At 55.4% G+C, this 17162-nt stretch overlaps 3 protein-coding genes across 8 annotated transcripts in view; 2 read left to right on the top strand and 1 right to left on the bottom strand.

The window, feature by feature from the left end:
• The first annotated feature begins 1 nt into the window (after window position 1).
• On the top strand, window positions 2-4685 carry ACHE (acetylcholinesterase (Yt blood group)). Of its 5 annotated transcripts, none has more exons than XM_010837920.1 (5): window positions 2-214; window positions 531-1617; window positions 2246-2466; window positions 3253-3422; window positions 4338-4685. In XM_010837920.1, exons 1-5 carry the CDS (start codon window positions 30-32, stop codon window positions 4457-4459), a joined length of 1785 nt encoding a protein of 594 aa, XP_010836222.1. In that variant the 5' UTR covers window positions 2-29; the 3' UTR covers window positions 4460-4685. The 5 variants fall into 5 exon arrangements, with proteins under 5 accessions (XP_010836222.1, XP_010836219.1, XP_010836221.1 ...); XM_010837917.1 differs by having other exon boundaries at window positions 1982-2466; XM_010837919.1 differs by lacking the exon at window positions 4338-4685 and adding an exon at window positions 3547-4331.
• A 222-nt stretch (window positions 4686-4907) lies between these two features.
• UFSP1 (UFM1-specific peptidase 1 (non-functional)) lies at window positions 4908-5917 on the top strand. The gene has a single exon (XM_010837915.1). The coding sequence runs from the start codon at window positions 5341-5343 to the stop codon at window positions 5767-5769; it is 429 nt and encodes a 142-aa protein (XP_010836217.1). The 5' UTR covers window positions 4908-5340; the 3' UTR covers window positions 5770-5917.
• Window positions 5918-6197: 280 nt separating this feature from the next.
• Window positions 6198-17162, bottom strand: part of SRRT (serrate, RNA effector molecule) — a 14140-nt gene continuing 3175 nt past the window's right edge. The window contains exons 3-20 of one of the 2 annotated variants that reach the window (XM_010837913.1): window positions 13677-13805; window positions 13293-13439; window positions 12850-13038; window positions 10848-11017; window positions 10536-10720; window positions 10247-10345; window positions 10054-10168; window positions 9566-9723; window positions 9185-9246; window positions 8996-9074; window positions 8511-8699; window positions 7962-8135; window positions 7714-7867; window positions 7368-7561; window positions 7024-7180; window positions 6741-6842; window positions 6507-6633; window positions 6198-6405 (exon numbers count right to left, since the gene is read on the bottom strand). In XM_010837913.1, coding sequence (XP_010836215.1) covers window positions 6330-6405; window positions 6507-6633; window positions 6741-6842; window positions 7024-7180; window positions 7368-7561; window positions 7714-7867; window positions 7962-8135; window positions 8511-8699; window positions 8996-9074; window positions 9185-9246; window positions 9566-9723; window positions 10054-10168; window positions 10247-10345; window positions 10536-10720; window positions 10848-11017; window positions 12850-13038; window positions 13293-13439; window positions 13677-13805 — 2506 coding nt within the window. In that variant the 3' untranslated portion in view covers window positions 6198-6329. The remainder of the gene's footprint in view (window positions 6406-6506; window positions 6634-6740; window positions 6843-7023; window positions 7181-7367; window positions 7562-7713; window positions 7868-7961; window positions 8136-8510; window positions 8700-8995; window positions 9075-9184; window positions 9247-9565; window positions 9724-10053; window positions 10169-10246; window positions 10346-10535; window positions 10721-10847; window positions 11018-12849; window positions 13039-13292; window positions 13440-13676; window positions 13806-17162) is intronic. The other variant, XM_010837914.1, reaches the window with a different exon arrangement.

Here is a 17162-nt window from a genome sequence, read left to right as displayed (position 1 = left end):
CCCTGGGGCCTGTGACTCCCACACTGTGAATGCCCAACCCATACCCCTCCAGGGCCCGGCCCTGGCCAACTGCAGGAGAGGCTGCGCCTTCACGCCACCTCAAGTTCCCCCATCGGGCGCCTCCCGTCAGTGAGGGCCCCGCCCCTGTCGGTGGCCTGCGGCCTCTAGTTGTGGTGCCTCCACTGGGCCCAAGGCACTCCACTGGGGGAAGGAGGTGAGGGCAGTGGGTTCTGCCTCGCAGGGGAGGGTGTTGCTGGGCAGGTCTGTCTCTGTTCCCTGCATTTGTCTGTGTGCGTGTGTGTGTGTGTGTGTGCACGCACGCGTGTGCCTGATCTCTGTCCCCTCTAGCTTCTTCTATGTCCTTGTCTCTGCCTGTCTTCCTCCCTCCCTCCACTCTCTCCCCCTCTCTGCCAAACTGCCCCACCTCCTCTGCAGCTCAGTGATAACCCCTGGGCAAGAGTGTTACCTAATCATCTCCTCCCTCCTGGCAGCCTTGAGCCTTCAGCCTCTGCCTTTCTTTCTCCCAGCAGACGCCTGCCTGCCCTGGCAGCCATGAGGCCCCCGTGGTGTCCCCTGCACACGCCCTCCCTGACTCCTCCGCTCCTTCTCCTCCTCTTCCTTCTGGGAGGAGGGGCAGAGGCCGAGGGCCCAGAGGACCCAGAGCTGCTGGTGATGGTGCGTGGGGGCCGACTACGGGGTCTCCGCCTAATGGCCCCCAGGGGCCCTGTCTCTGCTTTTCTGGGCATCCCCTTCGCAGAGCCACCTGTGGGCCCCCGTCGCTTTCTGCCACCAGAGCCCAAGCGGCCCTGGCCAGGGGTGCTGAATGCCACGGCCTTCCAAAGCGTCTGCTACCAGTATGTGGACACCTTGTACCCCGGCTTTGAGGGCACTGAGATGTGGAACCCCAACCGTGAGCTGAGTGAGGACTGCCTCTACCTCAACGTGTGGACACCGTACCCCCGGCCTTCGTCCCCCACCCCTGTCCTCGTCTGGATCTATGGGGGTGGCTTCTACAGCGGGGCCTCCTCCCTGGATGTGTACGATGGCCGCTTCCTGACCCAGGCTGAGGGGACTGTGCTGGTGTCCATGAACTACCGGGTGGGCGCCTTTGGCTTCTTGGCCCTGCCGGGGAGCCGGGAGGCCCCAGGCAATGTGGGGCTACTGGATCAGAGGCTGGCACTGCAGTGGGTGCAGGAGAATGTGGCAGCCTTTGGGGGGGACCCAACATCAGTGACTCTGTTTGGGGAAAGTGCAGGTGCCGCTTCTGTGGGCATGCACCTGCTGTCCCCACCCAGCCGGGGCCTGTTCCACAGGGCCGTGCTGCAGAGCGGGGCACCCAATGGGCCCTGGGCCACGGTGGGCGTAGGAGAGGCCCGCCAGAGGGCCACACTGCTGGCCCGCCTTGTGGGCTGTCCCCCGGGTGGGGCTGGTGGCAATGACACAGAGCTGGTGGCCTGCCTGCGGGCACGGCCAGCTCAGGACCTGGTGGACCATGAGTGGCGCGTGCTGCCTCAGGAAAGCGTCTTCCGCTTCTCCTTCGTGCCTGTGGTGGACGGAGACTTCCTCAGTGACACACCCGAGGCCCTCATCAATGCTGGAGACTTCCATGGCCTGCAGGTGACTAGTGGCTAGAGTGGGTGGAGCTGGTTCGTCTAGGCCTGTTCTCCTACCCGCCCCTCCCCTTGGGGACCCAGGCATGAGGGTGCCTCCAGACCCACTCCCAAAGGCCCGGGCTTCTGGGACCCATGGCCCCCTCCTCTTCCCTGAGGGCTCCATCCCAGGGTGGTCAGAGAGACAGAGAGAAAAGGAAATGTGGGTATATTTTCTCTTTCTCTCTTTCCCTTCCCCAATCTCAAACTCTTCCTTCCTGGTTCCGGGTCTGTAACTCTTCATCTCTCTGGCTCTTTGTCCATGTGTTTCTGTCTGCCTGTCTGTGTGTGCTTCCCCTGCTCCGCCCCATCCCTCCATCCTGTCCCCCCAGGTGCTGGTGGGTGTGGTGAAGGATGAGGGCTCCTATTTTCTGGTTTATGGGGCCCCAGGCTTCAGCAAAGACAACGAGTCTCTCATCAGCCGGGCCCAGTTCCTGGCCGGGGTGCGGGTCGGGGTCCCCCAGGCAAGTGACCTGGCTGCCGAGGCTGTGGTCCTGCATTACACAGACTGGCTGCACCCTGAGGACCCAGCACGCCTGAGGGAGGCCTTGAGTGATGTGGTGGGTGACCACAACGTCGTGTGCCCCGTGGCCCAGCTGGCTGGGCGACTGGCCGCTCAGGGCGCTCGTGTCTATGCCTACATCTTTGAACACCGTGCATCCACGCTCTCCTGGCCCCTCTGGATGGGGGTGCCCCACGGCTACGAGATCGAGTTCATCTTCGGGCTCCCCCTGGAACCCTCGCTCAACTACACCATCGAGGAGAGAACCTTTGCCCAGCGACTGATGAGATACTGGGCCAACTTCGCCCGCACAGGGTCAGCGGTGCTGAGGGAAGGAGGGCCTCCAGGAGCCAGGGATAAACAGACAGAGAGAGGGGGAGATAAGCAGGCACAGAAACAAAAGGCCAAAGAGTTCACAAAGGAAAGGAGACAAAGAGGGAGAGAAAGAATGATAAAGGAGACCCCGAGAGAAGGGAAGGAGGAAGGCAAGGTCCTGATGATACAAAGACAGGGCAGAGGGATAAAGGAGTCACCATAGCAGATAGGAGCATGGACTGTAGAACTGCATCAGCTGGACCAGTGATGACTTTTATTAGCCGTCTGAAGAAGGGGACCATAAATATCCCCATCACCTGGGTGTCAGCAGAAGTAATGTTTTTAGAGCTGTGACTGGGCCTGGTTATAGAGAAAGGGCCCAGTAAATCATAGCAATTTTTTAAATGGGAGAAACAAAGATGGAACAAATAATTGAGGGTAAAGAAGAGGAACAACGGGGAGTTCCCTGATGGGCCAGTGGTTAAGACTTTCGGCTTCCACAGCAGAGGGTGTGGAACTACTGCATGCAGAGTGTGGCAAAAAAAAAAACCACACCAAAGAACAAGAATAGGAACAGAAAGAGGGAGGGCAGGAGGAAGGGAAAGACCCCAGAGGACAGAGCATATTGGAAAAGAGAAAGGATTAATGAGGTGGTGGGAGGAAGGGGATGGGCTCTCCCGGGAGCCTAAGAGGGCAGGGCAGGGGTCAGGAAGCAGGCTGCCCCCTCTTACTCCCCATCTCCATTTCTCAGACCCCAAGGGCTGAGCCTCCCCTTTCCTTCCGCAGAGACCCCAATGACCCCCGGGACCCCAAAGCCCCACAGTGGCCACCGTATACGGCGGGAGCGCAGCAGTACGTGAGCCTGAATCTGCGGCCTCTAGAGGTGCGGCGAGGGCTGCGAGCCCAGGCCTGCGCTTTCTGGAATCGCTTCCTGCCCAAACTACTCAGCGCCACCGGTACGCTGGGGCCTGCGGGCAGGGGTTGGGCGGAACGGGGGAGCGGGGGGCGTAAAGGGGCTTGGAGAAAGAGAGTGAGGGGATTGGGAGCCGGCCGGGTGTAACCCCTCTCTTCTCCCCCCAGCCTCGGAGGCCCCCTGCACCTGCTCAGGCCCCGCCCACGGGGAGGCGGCGCCGAGGCCCAGGCCCGGCCTCCCCCTGCCCCTCCTTCTCCTCCTCTTTCTCCTCCTCTCGCGGCTCCTGCGGCTGTGACCACGGCCTCTCCCCCCTCCGGCCTCAGGGCCGCCCACCCCCTCCTCTAAAGAGTGGTCGGATCGTGGGGAAGGGCCTCATTCAGGGATCTCCGACCCAGCGCCCCCCCTCCCTCCTCAAACCGAGAAACTGAAACTAGACAGGGAAGGGCGGGAGGAGGGGCGGGGGGCGGTACACCTACGACCCATCTCAGGGACCCACACACCTTCATTGTTTAAATGGAAATGAAAAAGCCAATTTTCTTTTTTTATATAAAATTATTCTCTGGAGCCTGAGCTCGGTGTTGGGGGGTGAGGGAGGCCCTGGGGCTAGATAGCACCCCCTAGTGGAGCTATAAACGCCAACCATTTCTGTCTCTTCTCTTTTCCCCACCAACCCACGGACCTCCTCCTCTGATCCCTTCGGCCCTCCTGTCTTCCGGTCATCTTCTTCCCCTCCCTCCTCCTTACCGCCATCCTTCTCTGGCTCCGCCTCTACCCTCGCCCGCCCTCTGGTCTTGTCTTTCGCATATTCTCCTGATCCTCTTTCCACCACCCCACGTGGTCGCCTGCATTCTCCGTGTCCTCTCTGAACTCACGCTACCCCATCTCCAACTCCCGCATGTCCGTTCCCCTTCTTCCCCATGTCCTCCCCCCACCCACTTGCCGGGCACTCTGGCCGCAGACACGCTGGACGAGGCGGAGCGCCAGTGGAAGGCCGAGTTCCATCGCTGGAGCTCCTACATGGTGCACTGGAAGAACCAGTTTGACCATTACAGCAAGCAGGATCGCTGCTCAGACCTGTGACCCAGGCGGGACCCCCACATCCCCTGCCCTGCCCGCTGTGCCTGGCCCCTCAGCTGTATATACTATTTATTTATGGGCTGGGATATTACACGGAGGATCCCTAGACCCTGCCCACCCATCCCCGACTTTCCCCTGGGGGCTCCCGGCCCTCTGCATGCCTCGGGCCGAGCCCCCTCCCCCGCGGTGCCTTCGCCCTCTGGGCTGCCAATAAACTGTTAACAGCCAAGGGAGTGTGCGCGACTGGGGAGTCGGGGTCCGGGCAGAACGCTCCAACCACTGGGCGGAGTGAATAAAGGGGTGGGTGCTAAAGTCGGAGCGGGGAGAGGAAGCTGGGCGCAGCGTACCGTCTTCCCAGCCGCAGCCGGTAGGGCCCGCCGGCGAGTAAGAGCTCACGCCTGCGCAGTGAGGCCGGCGGCGCGGGCGCGGCGGTGCATTGTGGGAGACCCGAGGACCTGCTTGGTCTTCACCGCCGCGATCGCGCCATGCGCTGCTACCAGGGGCCGGACGAGCGATCCCAGGGCCCTTGCGCCGGTGCTGCCTGCGGTCAGCCCTAGACTCGGGGCGGAGAAGGAGCGCTGGAACCTGGAGTTCGCGCCTCGCTGCCTGGAGGACGCACCTGCCTGGCCCAACAACCGCCGCTCCCGCCCACCGTCCTGGAGCTGCTGAAGGACGTCCATCTGGGCCTGGCCCTGCCCGGCCGCGGCCCCACCCGCCTGGCCCTCCTCCCTGGCCACTACCTCTACTACCACTACGGCTGCGACGGAGTGGACGACCGCGGCTGGGGATGTGGCTACCGCACTCTGCAGACGCTGTTCTCATGGCCAGAGGGCCTGCCCGTGGGTGTACCCGAACTGGGTGCAGTGCAGGCGGCCCTGGAGGACATGGGCGACAAGCCCCCCGGGTTCCGGGGCTCTCAGAGCTGGATCGGCTGTGTAGAAGCCAGCCTCTGCCTGGACCACTTCGGGGGGCCCCAAGGGCGGCTGTGTCACGTTCCCCGTGGAGCAGGGCTGCACGGGGAACTAGAGAGGCTGTACTCCCACTTCGCGGGGGGTGGGGGGCCTGTAATGGTTGGCGGAGATGCAGATGCCCAGTCCAAGGCCTTGCTGGGAGTATGCCTGGGCCCAGGCACCGAAGCTTACGTCCTGGTGTTGGACCCTCACTGCTGGGGTGCTCCGAAGAACCCCAGTGAACTACAGGCTGCTGGTTGGGTGGGCTGGCAAGAGGTAAGCACAGCCTTTGACCCCCACTCCTTCTACAACCTGTGTATGACCAGCTGTAACTCTGAAGAGCAGAACCGTGCCCTGGACTGAGGCTAAGTTCCCAGCACTGAGCAGCCTCTAGCCCTGTACATTCATCCACCCTCATCTCAAAGGCAGAGGCTGCCTAATGTCAGACCCCCAGGAAGTCCCAGCAAAGCCTGAGACCTTTGTTGTCAATAAAGTGGCAAGACCCAGCTAACCATGGCCCCAGCAATTTTGGGGGAGAATTTGGGGAGGTCTATGTTGTACTATATATATATATACACACACACACACACACACATACACATACATATATTCTGCCTGCAATGCAAGAACCCAGGTCTGATCCCTAGGTCAGGAAGGTCCCCTGGAGAAGAGCATGGCAAGCCACTCCAGTATTCTTGCCTGGAGAAATCCATGGACAGAGGAGCCTGGTGGGCTACGGTCCATGGGGTCACAAAGAATCAGACACGACTGAGCAATGAACACTTCATATATACTAAGCCAAGAGTCACCACGCAAGTGCTTTTACTGGCAGTAGGGCTGAACGTACAAAAACTTCTCAGAGCTGGATAAGACAAGGCAGTCACAAGTACAGATGATACCAGGAGTGAGGAAAAGTAGGTGAGTCAAAAGAAGTCCACATCATCTGGAGCATCCAGGTCACGGTATTCCACAATGGCCCGTGGGTCTCCACGGACCATCCTGTGCGGTCAGAAAGAGTTAAGACAGGGTTAGAGTTGAGGGTCTCTGAAAGGAAGTTTGCAGAGGACCAAGAAAACGTAACCATCTTATCCCATTCTCACCTGTTTCGAGGTTTCCCAGGGTAACCTCCCTGGCCTCGGAAAGCATCATAGTTCCCTCGGCCAGCACCATAGGGAGCATGGGGGTATGGGGGTCCTCCTGTGGGGACTGCAGGGCGAACAGCACCAGCTAGGAAAAAGATCAGTACAGAGTTGAAACGCTGTGACCTCAACTATACCCTAAGTTTTCTTTCTCCCAGCCCCAGTTCAAGTCCTTCAACTCCCTCTTACACTTACCTCCATAGCCCAAGATGGGGGGCCTGGGCTGACCATAGGGCATCAGGCCCTGGGGAGTCTGGTGTGGGTAGGGAAGTCCCGGGGTCAGACCTGGGGGGAGTACAACAAGGACAGGAACATGAATTACTGCGGGGGAGGGGGCGGGGGAGGAAGACAATGAATGCGCTTTCAGTAATATGGCCTGAGACTGGGGTAGAAACTTAGGTCTCACCAGTTAGAACCAGGAGTCTTTGAACAGTCAAGGGACAGAGAATGGGGCAGACCCTCATGGATCGTATCTTACTCTGGGCAGGGCCTGGTGGCTGAGCTGGCTTGATCTCAGGCAGAGCAGGGCGCTTGGCATCAGTGAGAAAGTTGTTAAAAAAGGCTACCTCCTTCTTCACTTCCTCAATCTTTTCTGCATGCTTATTGAAGATATGTTTACGTACAAACTCGGGGCCCTGGGCGAAGAGAAGAGGGGATTAGGACAGACTGAACAGTGTGGGCTCCCTTGCTGCCCAGACCCAATCTTCAAGGACAGTCCTCCCCTCTCCAATCCCAGTGAACACTTCCTCCCCAGGCTTGAAGAGGCTTCCTGGCTCAACCCTCTCTTCCCATTGTCCTAACAACATAATTGTCATCACAGACCTTGAATTTCTTGCCACTGAGAGGGCATAGCCACTTATCCTTGCCCAGTTCCTGGGTGTTGGAGGTTACAAACTTTTCCACTTCCTGTTCAGGGTCTTTGCGACCCATCTTCTGGGCCTCTTCCTCTGAGAGAGATTCTCGCACACTCAGCAGCGGAGTCAGTTTCTCCTCAAATGTCTTCTGCCACTCTAGGACTATGGTTGGGGTACAGACAGGAGCAGGTTGGAGAAAGGAGCCAGGAGGAGGGGATTGGAGGAGAGGGTGGCAGAGCACTACTACCAGGGCAGAACCAAGGCCAGAGGCAGCGGAGAGCAAGAGAAACCAGGATGGGGAGCGGGGAACTCACCTTCCCCATGGCTGATGCGGTTGGGTGGCATGGGCCCCCGAACGTGGATGATGCCACAACGGTTGGGCATTTCATCCTCGTTGGGGTACTCGCACGTGTTATAATAATCCAGGGAGTGCACGATGCGCAAATAGAGAAGGAGCTTGTCCAAAACCTAAGAAACATGAGAAGCGGTGAGTTCATCACTCTTCCCCCTTTACCGCCTGAGCCAGGCTCTCCCACGCCCCACGCTCCGCTCCCACTGGCACCTTGATCAGCTTCTCATCCCGCTCCACGTTGATCTCTGCAGGGTTCCCTTCCTTCGGAGGCTCCTCGGGAGGGGCCCCCCCACTGCTCCCCAGCAGCTCCTCCTCCTCAGCGCTCACCTCCTCAATCAGGTAGTCAGTGATATTCTTCAAGATCGGGTTCTGTGAGGGCAGACTCTGGAAGGGTGAGAGGTGAGGTGAGAGAGGCAGACAAAACTCTTCAGGGCAGCCTAGGAACCTTTGCATTTGAAAAGGCCAAGTGGGGCAGAAAGGAGCTCAGGACTCAGCTGGCCTGTTACCTCTCCGTTGTTATATTTCAATATAATATTTTATAGAATACTATATTTATAATAAATATTACATTTACACGTCTGTTCTGCCTTAGCCCATAAATAATCACTAACATCAATCTGTTTCATTGGAGCTGAAGGTGCTGCCCAGGAGAAGGGCAAAGACGTGGGTGGGTACAAGGGGTCAATGCTACAGATCAGGTAAGGCCAGAGGTGCCCATAGCTGACGAGGTGGTAAAAAGCTCCCCGAGGAGTCACTGACCGCTGGCAGGGCAGGAGTCCCGGGCTCCGGGGCCCAGAGCTGGGTCCTGTCGTCCAGTGTGTGGACCAGCTTGGCTGCCAGCTTGATGTCGTTGCGCACGATCTGCTTGTGCTGGGTGATGCCGTTGATGTTGCGGACACGACGAGTGAGGTCTCTGTTTACGCCAGGGCTCAGCTCACACTCCCGGAGCTGGAGGGGACCGAAAGCTTAGCAACACTTGCCCGAGAAGAGCCACTAGAAGACTGGCCCCACGAGCACACTAGTGATCAGACCGAGCCCCTGTGTACAGGGACCAGGATGTCTTGCTCACTCCAACAGTCTTAGGGCCACACCCAGAGACAACTGCATGCAGTCCACGTGAGCAGGCAAAATGGATGAAATAAAGACTGGATGGATGGAGCCGTCAATGAACAAAGGAACGAGACTGTGCGGAGCATGCAAGGCCCTACTTTCTCTTCCTCAACAGCCCTACTCCCAGCACTCACTCGGATATTCTGCAGGTTCCAACAGATCTCCTTAATGTTCACGCTGCGGTCAAAGGTCACCCAACCACGGCGGAAAAACCTGAACAAGAAAATGCCCACATAATCCTGGGATGGAGGCGATGCTGGCCACTCATCTTCCCTAAAGCTTTTCCCCAAGGTGTCCAGGGTCACGCCTCCCACCTTCCTCACCTCCTCTCCGGCTGGGGCTCCGATAACGCCACACGCATAAAGCCTGGATATCGTTTACAAAGCTGTAAAAGCAGAAACAGAAACCCTACCTAGTGATTCAACAATTTACTTCTTCCTCCAATCCCTATGTCCTTAGAACCCTGGGGAACTGCCTTTTCATCTATCCTTGGACTAGGAAAAAACAATACAAGGGCTTAAGAACAGCAGCAGCTGAAAGCAAATGCTGAAGTCAGGGCTGGCCTCTCTGGAGGCCGTGGGCCCAGGGGGAAGGGGCTTCCCTGTTAGAGAAACAGGGGTGTGTGTGCATCAGAAGCAGCGCCAGGTTCTCATCCCCCTGCCGTCCCCACCCAAAGCCTAGGTGTCACCCCTGCCCACACTCACAGAAATGATCTCAGCCCGGGAGATGTTGGGCGCGATGTTGCGCATGAAGAGAGAGCACGTCTTATGCAGGGGTCGGGGTTTGCATTCCAGCCCAGGGGCGTCCTTAGGCTTCTCCCTCTCTTCTTCCTTGGGCTTCTCCTTTTCCTTGAGTGTTTCATCTATGCAGGGAGCAGTGGGAGTCAGCGAAAATTTGTTGTTGGGTGAAGGGAGAATAGAGAAGTTGTTAGTGAGTAAAGTCGCTCAGTCGTGTCCGACTCTGCGACCCCGTGGACTGCAGCCTACCAGGCTCCTCTGTCCATCAGATTCTCCAGGCAAGGATACTGGAGTGGGTTGCCATTTCCTTCTCCAAGAGAAGTTGTTACGCCTCCCGCAACCAGTCTCTCCCAAAAGGTCCCCTCCGTATCAATTTCACCCACCTCTCGCCTCCACACCAGCCCCCTCACCCTCCCCAGCACCATCAGTAGCAAGAGACTGAAAATAAGACCTACCAGCCTCCTTCTCCTCCTCGGCCTGGCCACTCTCAGACTCTGACTCCGACTCGGACACACTGCCTTCGTCAAAGCTGTCATCGCCACTGTGCTTCCTGTTCCGCTTCTTGCTGCTCTGTGAGACCCACAGCAAGGGGGGAGTCAGGAACCAGGACCCAGCCCCGACTGCGGCCTTATCCAAGCGAGAACCTACCTTTTTGGCTTCTTTCTCAGAGTCTTCCTTCTTCTCTTCTTTGTCCCCATCACCTTCAGATTTCTTAATTTTGTCATCACTGGAACTCTCATTTTCAGCCTATAGGTAGAGACAAATCACCAGGAACATCATTCTCTCCTTCAGCCTTTTTCAGAGAGCCCTGCCAACTCTCCAGCAGCTCAGTCCACAAGTTTGCCTCTCGCCCACCCAATACCCAACACCCTAAAGTGGCTCCATTTCCCGCCCTCCAGGCCTCACAAGACAGCGCCAGAAGCCCCCGCACTGAGACCTGTTTGCCATCTTCTTTCTTGTCATCCTTTTCGTTGGCCTTGCGCTCTCCATCGCCCAGGCCTGGTCCGACCCGGCTTTCCTCTTTCTTGTTGGGCTCCCCAGGCTTTCCTGCCTGCTCCTCCTCCTCCTCCTGCTCTAGGATCCGCAGATCATTCTCTGTACCTCCTTCCATCTTAATCACAGCTACCAACACAGGGAGCAGAGGTCACATTCCAAGGGTCCTGGCCTTCTGCCTCTGGCTTTCTATCAATTTTCATCTTCAGCCAAGACCCTGGTCACCAGACAAGTCCACCCCTCCCAATCCACACACCTGCATCCAGCATCTTGACAATGGCGTCAGCTTTGTCTATGTCCAGCAGAAGATTATCAAACCAGCCACTCTCCATGAGGGACAGGAACACCCTTAGTCGGTTTTGCAGGGCCCCTCGGGCCTCCTGCCGACGCTTCCCCACCTCATCTGGGTGGTACTTAGACCGAAACCTGAGAAGGAGGTGGGGAGGGAAGAGCCAAACAGTCACTGGAGGCCAGAGCCAGGACATGGGGAGGGGCCCGGGAAAGTCAGGGCACAGCCCCCATCCTCTCACACCCACAGACGGTCATAACAGTGGATCAGGGGAGGGGGTGCACCTGAACCACCCAAACCCCCCGAAAGGAACCAGAGGTTAGGCTCTGAGAAGATCTGGGGGAGAGCCAAGAACTAAGAGCTCTAGATTTGGAAAGAGTATGACTACAGGGGGAGTCAGGGCTGGGGGCAGAATGACTGCCCAAAATGTCTGGGAAACACCAATTTTAAGGAGTGTAGTTTCCCACAGCTTCCCAAAGTACCACTAAAGAAATAGTAGGTCCCAAAGAACCTCCCTCTCCTTGCCAACCCCAAACTAGAATCATTAAAAGGACTGCTCCCACCGGCTCCCTCCATCCCTTGGTGGAAGACAGGGAAACCTGAAATCACCAGAAAGGAAAAGCCACAAAAGGCAGGACACCTTTCTCCCCGCTAGGGAAGATAAGCAGCTGGTGAAGGGACAGGGAAAGACCACAGGGAGAAACTGAAGTGCCCTTATAACCTCAGGTACTGCCCACAGGGGTCAAGAGAGGACAGGGATGGAGGATTAGGTTAGAGCATGAAAAAGAAAACACTTAAAATAGGACCCTGGGCAGGAGAGGACAAAAGAAATTAGGATATGCAAAGAAGAAAGGGCAAAGTGTGAGAAAGTCCCAGAACAAAAACAAGGAGGAAAACTAAAGACCAAACGAAAACTAGGAAAAAAACAAAACCCCAGTGGAAAGAAGTGTCAGACAGGAGCAAGAACGGGGACAGAGAAAGAATGACAGGTCTATGAGTGAGCAAGACAAAGACATGGGTTAAGAAGAAAGAGGAGACAGGGACAGAACAGAACCACAGCTGAGCAGAAGAGGAAGGGAAAGCCGCAGGCGTCACCTCCAGGATCTTTACCTTGGCCGCTTGGTCAAACAGAGCTCAAGATTTAACTAGCCGCGCCCAGGGCCCATGCTGGCTGGTGGGCCACCGGCTGGCTCCTGGCTGGGGCGCCCGGCCCGGGTGCCCCACCCCCGCGGGACTCCGCGGTGGGGGCCCTGACTGACTAGCTGCCTGAGCAATCACATTCAGCTAAACCGCTGCATTGTGCACAACGGTGCCCTGCCTGTCTGCCTGGCCCGGGCAGCGCGGTCAGCCCAGGGGGCTCATGTATGGGCTGGGTATGGTGGGGGTGGAGGTGGGTTTGCTCCGAGCTCCGTCGATGAGCGGGTGTAGTTCCCAGTTCTGGCTCTTTTCAAGGAGGAGGAGCAGAAAGAGGATGAGGAGGAGGAGGAGCAGGAAGGGGGGAAAAGATGGTTGATTAAAATTAAAACATCCACAAAAGGAAAAAAATCAAAATTCTTTTTCTGTCAAACGATCCTGAGAGCTTTGCTTTTCTTGTCTGGTTTCACTCGTTGCTTTTGGGAGGACGCCACCGCCACACAGGGTCCCAGCGATCAGGGATGGCGGTGACCCCAAACGCAAGGGGGAGGCGGTGTGTCTGCCGCCCCAGAGGAACAGGTGGCTCTGGCCAGCTGCCTGGAGGTGGCTCACTCACCGAGGACGGCGGGAAGGGAGATTGGGGTGGGGGGGGTGGTGGGGCCGTGGCGGACGTGGAGGTGAGGAGACCCATCGGCCAGGGCTGGCACACTCCCCTCCCCCGCCCCCAGAAGTGCTGGACTGGGGGAGATGGGGAGAGCACCGGGCTGCAGGCCCCACTGGCAGGGCCAGGGGAAACATGCCAGGGACAAGACGGTAGGCGAGGAGGGGCACTCACCACTCCTCATCCTTGTGAGCCAGGAAGAAGTCCTGCATCTGCTGCCTCCGGAAGTCCAGTTTGTAGTCATTGTAGCGCTTGACCGCCTCGGTCTCGTCCACAGCATCATCCAGGGACAGGAGGAACTCCTTGAAGGTCTTCATCACAGGGGGCGGCACGCCCAGGTCGATCTCTGCTATGCTGCCCAGCCTGTGGGGGCGGGGGGACGCGCTGGTCAGGAAGTCTTGAATGTGGGGGAAGAGGGTGGGAGAATGGGCGGGGCCAAGGCAGCCAGCTGCCCTCTCCCTTTGCCCACCAAGACCATCACCCCGAGGTACCAACGGCTGCCACCGCCCACTGGTGCTCTTGTGTGCCCAACCCAATTCTCCTGGCTTCAGCCACCCCAATCCATCCCCAAACGTGGACCCCCTTCTCCCGGGCCCCCCCTGAAGCGCAGGTCTCACCTGGCCTGGATAGGCAGAACAGGGTGCTGCACGATGTGGACGTCTGGGTGGCCCCAGGGCTGAGGGGGGCCATAAGCTGGGCCCCCACCCCCCCCAGCATAGGGCATCTCATAGCCACTGTGGTATGGGTCAGAGCTGTGCTCATCCCTGAGGGTGGGGGACACAAAAGTCAGGCGGAGAAGGCAAGCAGCTCTCCAGAGGACAGAGGACGGGACCGAAGGGGGGTGCACGTGGACTGCGGTCTCTCCCACAAGGGCTTAAAGGGACCAAAAGAGATGACTTGAGGGGAAGTCTGAGCAAAGGAAACGACCGAGAAAGTTCTCAGCAGAAGTGAGGGGGGAGAGCCGAGGCCCGGAGAGAGGACAGAGGCTGTCGCCATCTCACCAGTCTCGCCGCATGCGCTTCTGCGGGGGGCTGAGCTCGTGCCGTGGAGGCGAGAAGCGCTCCCGCCGATTCCGGTCATAGTCACGATATTCGCCCCGACTGCGGCGCTCCCGGCCCCGGTCCCACTCTCTGGAGGTAAGAACAAGCGGCGGTAAATACGACAACACAGCTGGGTATCCCAAGACCACACTCCTGGACGGGCTCTTTCTATCCTATCTGAGTTGTTGTTCAGTCGCTAAGTCGTGTCCAACTCTGCAACCTCGTGGACTGCAGCACGCCAGGCCCCTCTGTCCTTCACTATCTCTTAGTTTGCTCAAATTCATGTCCACTGAGTCGGTGATGCTCTCTAACCTTCTCACCCTCTGCTGCCCCTTCTACTTTGGCCTTGAATCTTTCCCGGCATCAGGGTTTTTTCCAGTGAGTTGGCTCTCTGCATCAGGTAGCTGAAGTACTGGATCTGAGTACATCCAGACTAAAAGCTGCAAACTGTATTCCAAAAGAACCCTCTAAGCGGAAAGACTTGTCTACTTCCACCACTTCAGCCACTACCCACAAGCTGATGGCTCGTCAACTCTTCCTCCAGCCTGGCTTTTCTGAACTCCAGAGCAATGTTACCAACCCCTTCTATTATTGCCACCTCCAATTCAACATGACCAGAATCAAGCCTGTGATTTCCATCGCTATGGGCCCAAACTTGCCGCCCCCGACCCACAGCTTCCCACTTTCGGCTGCGCCAACAGACTGCCCCGCATCCAGTTACCAAGGGTCACTCTCACCGCTAACTTGTTATCAGCTTATTAACGCTCTGCCTCAAACGCAACGAAGGCTGTTCTTTCCCCTGCCATTCCCATAAACTCAGCCAGGTCTATGTGCCCTGGTCCCGGCCACTTCTCCTTTTAAGTGCAGCCTTGGTTCGTATTCCCTACCTCTGGTCTCTCCCCTTCCTCCTCTCCAAGGTCAAAGGGCTCTTTCTCAAACAAAATGTGAACATGTCATGCCCTTGCTTAAATTCAAAACTCTGGTTCCTGGCGACCATTCCAGATTCTCTACCAATCACCAGTGAACCCCATCTGCATCTTAACAAAGGAAAATCCTCTGCTATAACCCAGTAGTTCTCAAACTTTTCAGTCTTGGGACGACCTCCTTACACTCTTAAAAATTAAAGAGCTTTTGCTTATATGAGTTATATTTATCAACATTTAACTGTATTCAAAATCAGAACAGAAAAAGACTATTCACTTTGAAATCACACAGTAATACGAATTATATATTTGTACACGAAATGGCTATTTTCCAATAAAAAATTCTGTGAAAAAAGTCGCACTGTTTTTTTTCATTTACAAATTTTTTCAAGGTCTGGCTTAATTTTAAAGGAGACAACTGGATTCTCACAGTATATACGTCTCCATTCAACCTGTTAAGATACGTTGTTTGGTTGGAAAATGTGAAGTACACAGTGATATGTACTTGAAAAAGGGAGTACTTTAATAACCTTTTCAGATTATTGGGGATATTCTGTTTGGTTTGGCTGTGCCATGCAGCTTTCGAGATCTTAGTTCCCCAACCAGAAATCCAACCTGGGCTCTCAGCAGTGACAGCCCAGAGCCCCCAACCACTGGACTGCCAGGGAATTCCCTATTCACTGTTTTTGACACTCCCCAAAATTTGGCAAGAGATAGTTATCTTAAAGGCTAGCTGCAATGTGGAATCTGAAACCAAATCAATGAACATTTTGTACTCCGCTACATTAAAGTTCATTGTTCTTCTTTGCTCTTTTAATGGACCTTGGCACATCTCATTACACAGTATTAAAATATATCATTTAATATCACTACCTATCTCACCATAAAAGCCTTTAAAGCAATGGGGAGCTGACAAACTGACATTGTAGATAAAAGTTTTCCAAAATTTAGTTTTCTCTGCAAAGTTCCACTTTCTTACTGGCAACAAAACTGACAATTTTCCCTAAAGTAACAAGTGGTTAGACAGCAGCACCAACTCAATGGATATGAATTTGAGCACACTCCGGGAGATAGTGGGGGACAGAGGAGCCTGGCGTGCTGCAGTCCATGGGGTCACAGAGTCGGACACGACATAGTGACTGAACAACAAGAGTAGCAAGTTCTCTTAGCTTTTATTCCCAAGAAAATGTCTACCCAAAACCCAAATATGAATAAGCACTGTTTGACAGCCGTCCATTCAGGTAAAAAAAAAAAGGCATCTCACAGGAGAGGAGTGATCAGGGCTGTTAACTCAGCTCACAACTCAATCCCACAAAAGCTCCTCCTCAAGATAACCACTATACCACAGGCGTGCAGGCTTAGTCGCTCAGTCGTGTCTGATTCTTTTCAACCCCATGGACTTTCCAATCCCATGGGTTCGATCCCCAACCCAGGGATCGAGCCCCGTCCTTGCAGGTGACTCTTTACCACTGCGCCACCTGGGAAGCCCAGGTGATACAATATGCAGAAGTGCTTTATGCATACTTCCTATTCATCACATGTATTAAAAACTATATTAAGAAGTTAAGAATTAATAAAGTTTAAAATTGTTATTGATAAAAAAAATAAAAAAATAAAATACAATTGTTATCGCTTCATCAATGACAGTACATGAAGCTTTTATCGAGCACCGGTGCCACTGCTGTGATTTGGGCTAGGGCACCAGCGCGAATCAAAGCAGTTTTACTCACCATTGCTAGGGCACAGTGTCAATACAGTGAAAGCAACAATACTACCTTAGTATCACTATAAAAAGTTGCGAGCTAACAACAAATGCTTGGAGAGGGTGTAGAGAAAGGGGGACCTCCCCCCTACACTGCTGGCAGGAATGTAAGCTGTCTGCAGCCACTACGGAAAACAGGATGGAGGTTCCTCAAAAGACTGATATTACACTTGCCATATGATCTAGCAATCCTGCTTAGTCACCCCGTCATGTTCAACTCTTTTCGAACCCACAGACTGCAGCCCGCCAGGCTCCTCTGTCCATGGGGATTCTCCAGGCAAGAATACTGGACTGGGTTGCCATGCCCTCCTCCATGGGATCTTCCCAACCCAGATCTCCCACATCGCAAGCAGATTCTTTACCGTCTGAGCCACCAGAGAAGGCCTACTCCTGGGCATCACTCAGACAAAACCGTACGTAAGTCAGAAAGATAAATGCAACCCTATGTTCACAGCAGCACTATTTACAGCAGCCAAGATATGGAAACAATCTAAATGACGGCCTACAGAGAGATGGATAAACTAACACAGTGTATGGTGTTCAGAAAGGAATGCTACTTAGCCATAAAAAGGAATGAAGCAACGCCATGTAGCAACACGGATGGACCTAGAGATCACCACACGAGGCGAAGTGACTCAAAGAGAAAGACAAATACTGTATGATGTTACTTACACGTGGAATCTAAAACATAACACAAATGAACATATCTATGAAACAGAAACACTCACAGACATACAGGACAGACTTGTGGCTGCCAAGGGG

This window comes from Bison bison, unplaced genomic scaffold, assembly GCF_000754665.1.
Source record: "Bison bison bison isolate TAMUID 2011002044 unplaced genomic scaffold, Bison_UMD1.0 scf7180017864085, whole genome shotgun sequence".
Taxonomy (NCBI): Eukaryota; Metazoa; Chordata; class Mammalia; order Artiodactyla; family Bovidae; genus Bison; species Bison bison.
Note: the sequence above shows the minus strand (reverse complement) of the source record. Positions and strands in the feature narration are given on the sequence as shown.

Coding starts and splice junctions, on each gene's coding strand:
- ACHE (XM_010837916.1), top strand. CDS start 30: ATGCCCAACCCATACCCCTCCAGGGCCCGGCCCTGGCCAACTGCAGGA. Junction 1,618..1,981: donor GAGACTTCCATGGCCTGCAG/GTGACTAGTGGC, acceptor CTGTCCCCCCAG/GTGCTGGTGGGTGTGGTGAA. Junction 3,423..3,546: donor CAAACTACTCAGCGCCACCG/GTACGCTGGGGC, acceptor TTCTCCCCCCAG/CCTCGGAGGCCCCCTGCACC.
- UFSP1 (XM_010837915.1), top strand. CDS start 5,341: ATGGGCGACAAGCCCCCCGGGTTCCGGGGCTCTCAGAGCTGGATCGGC.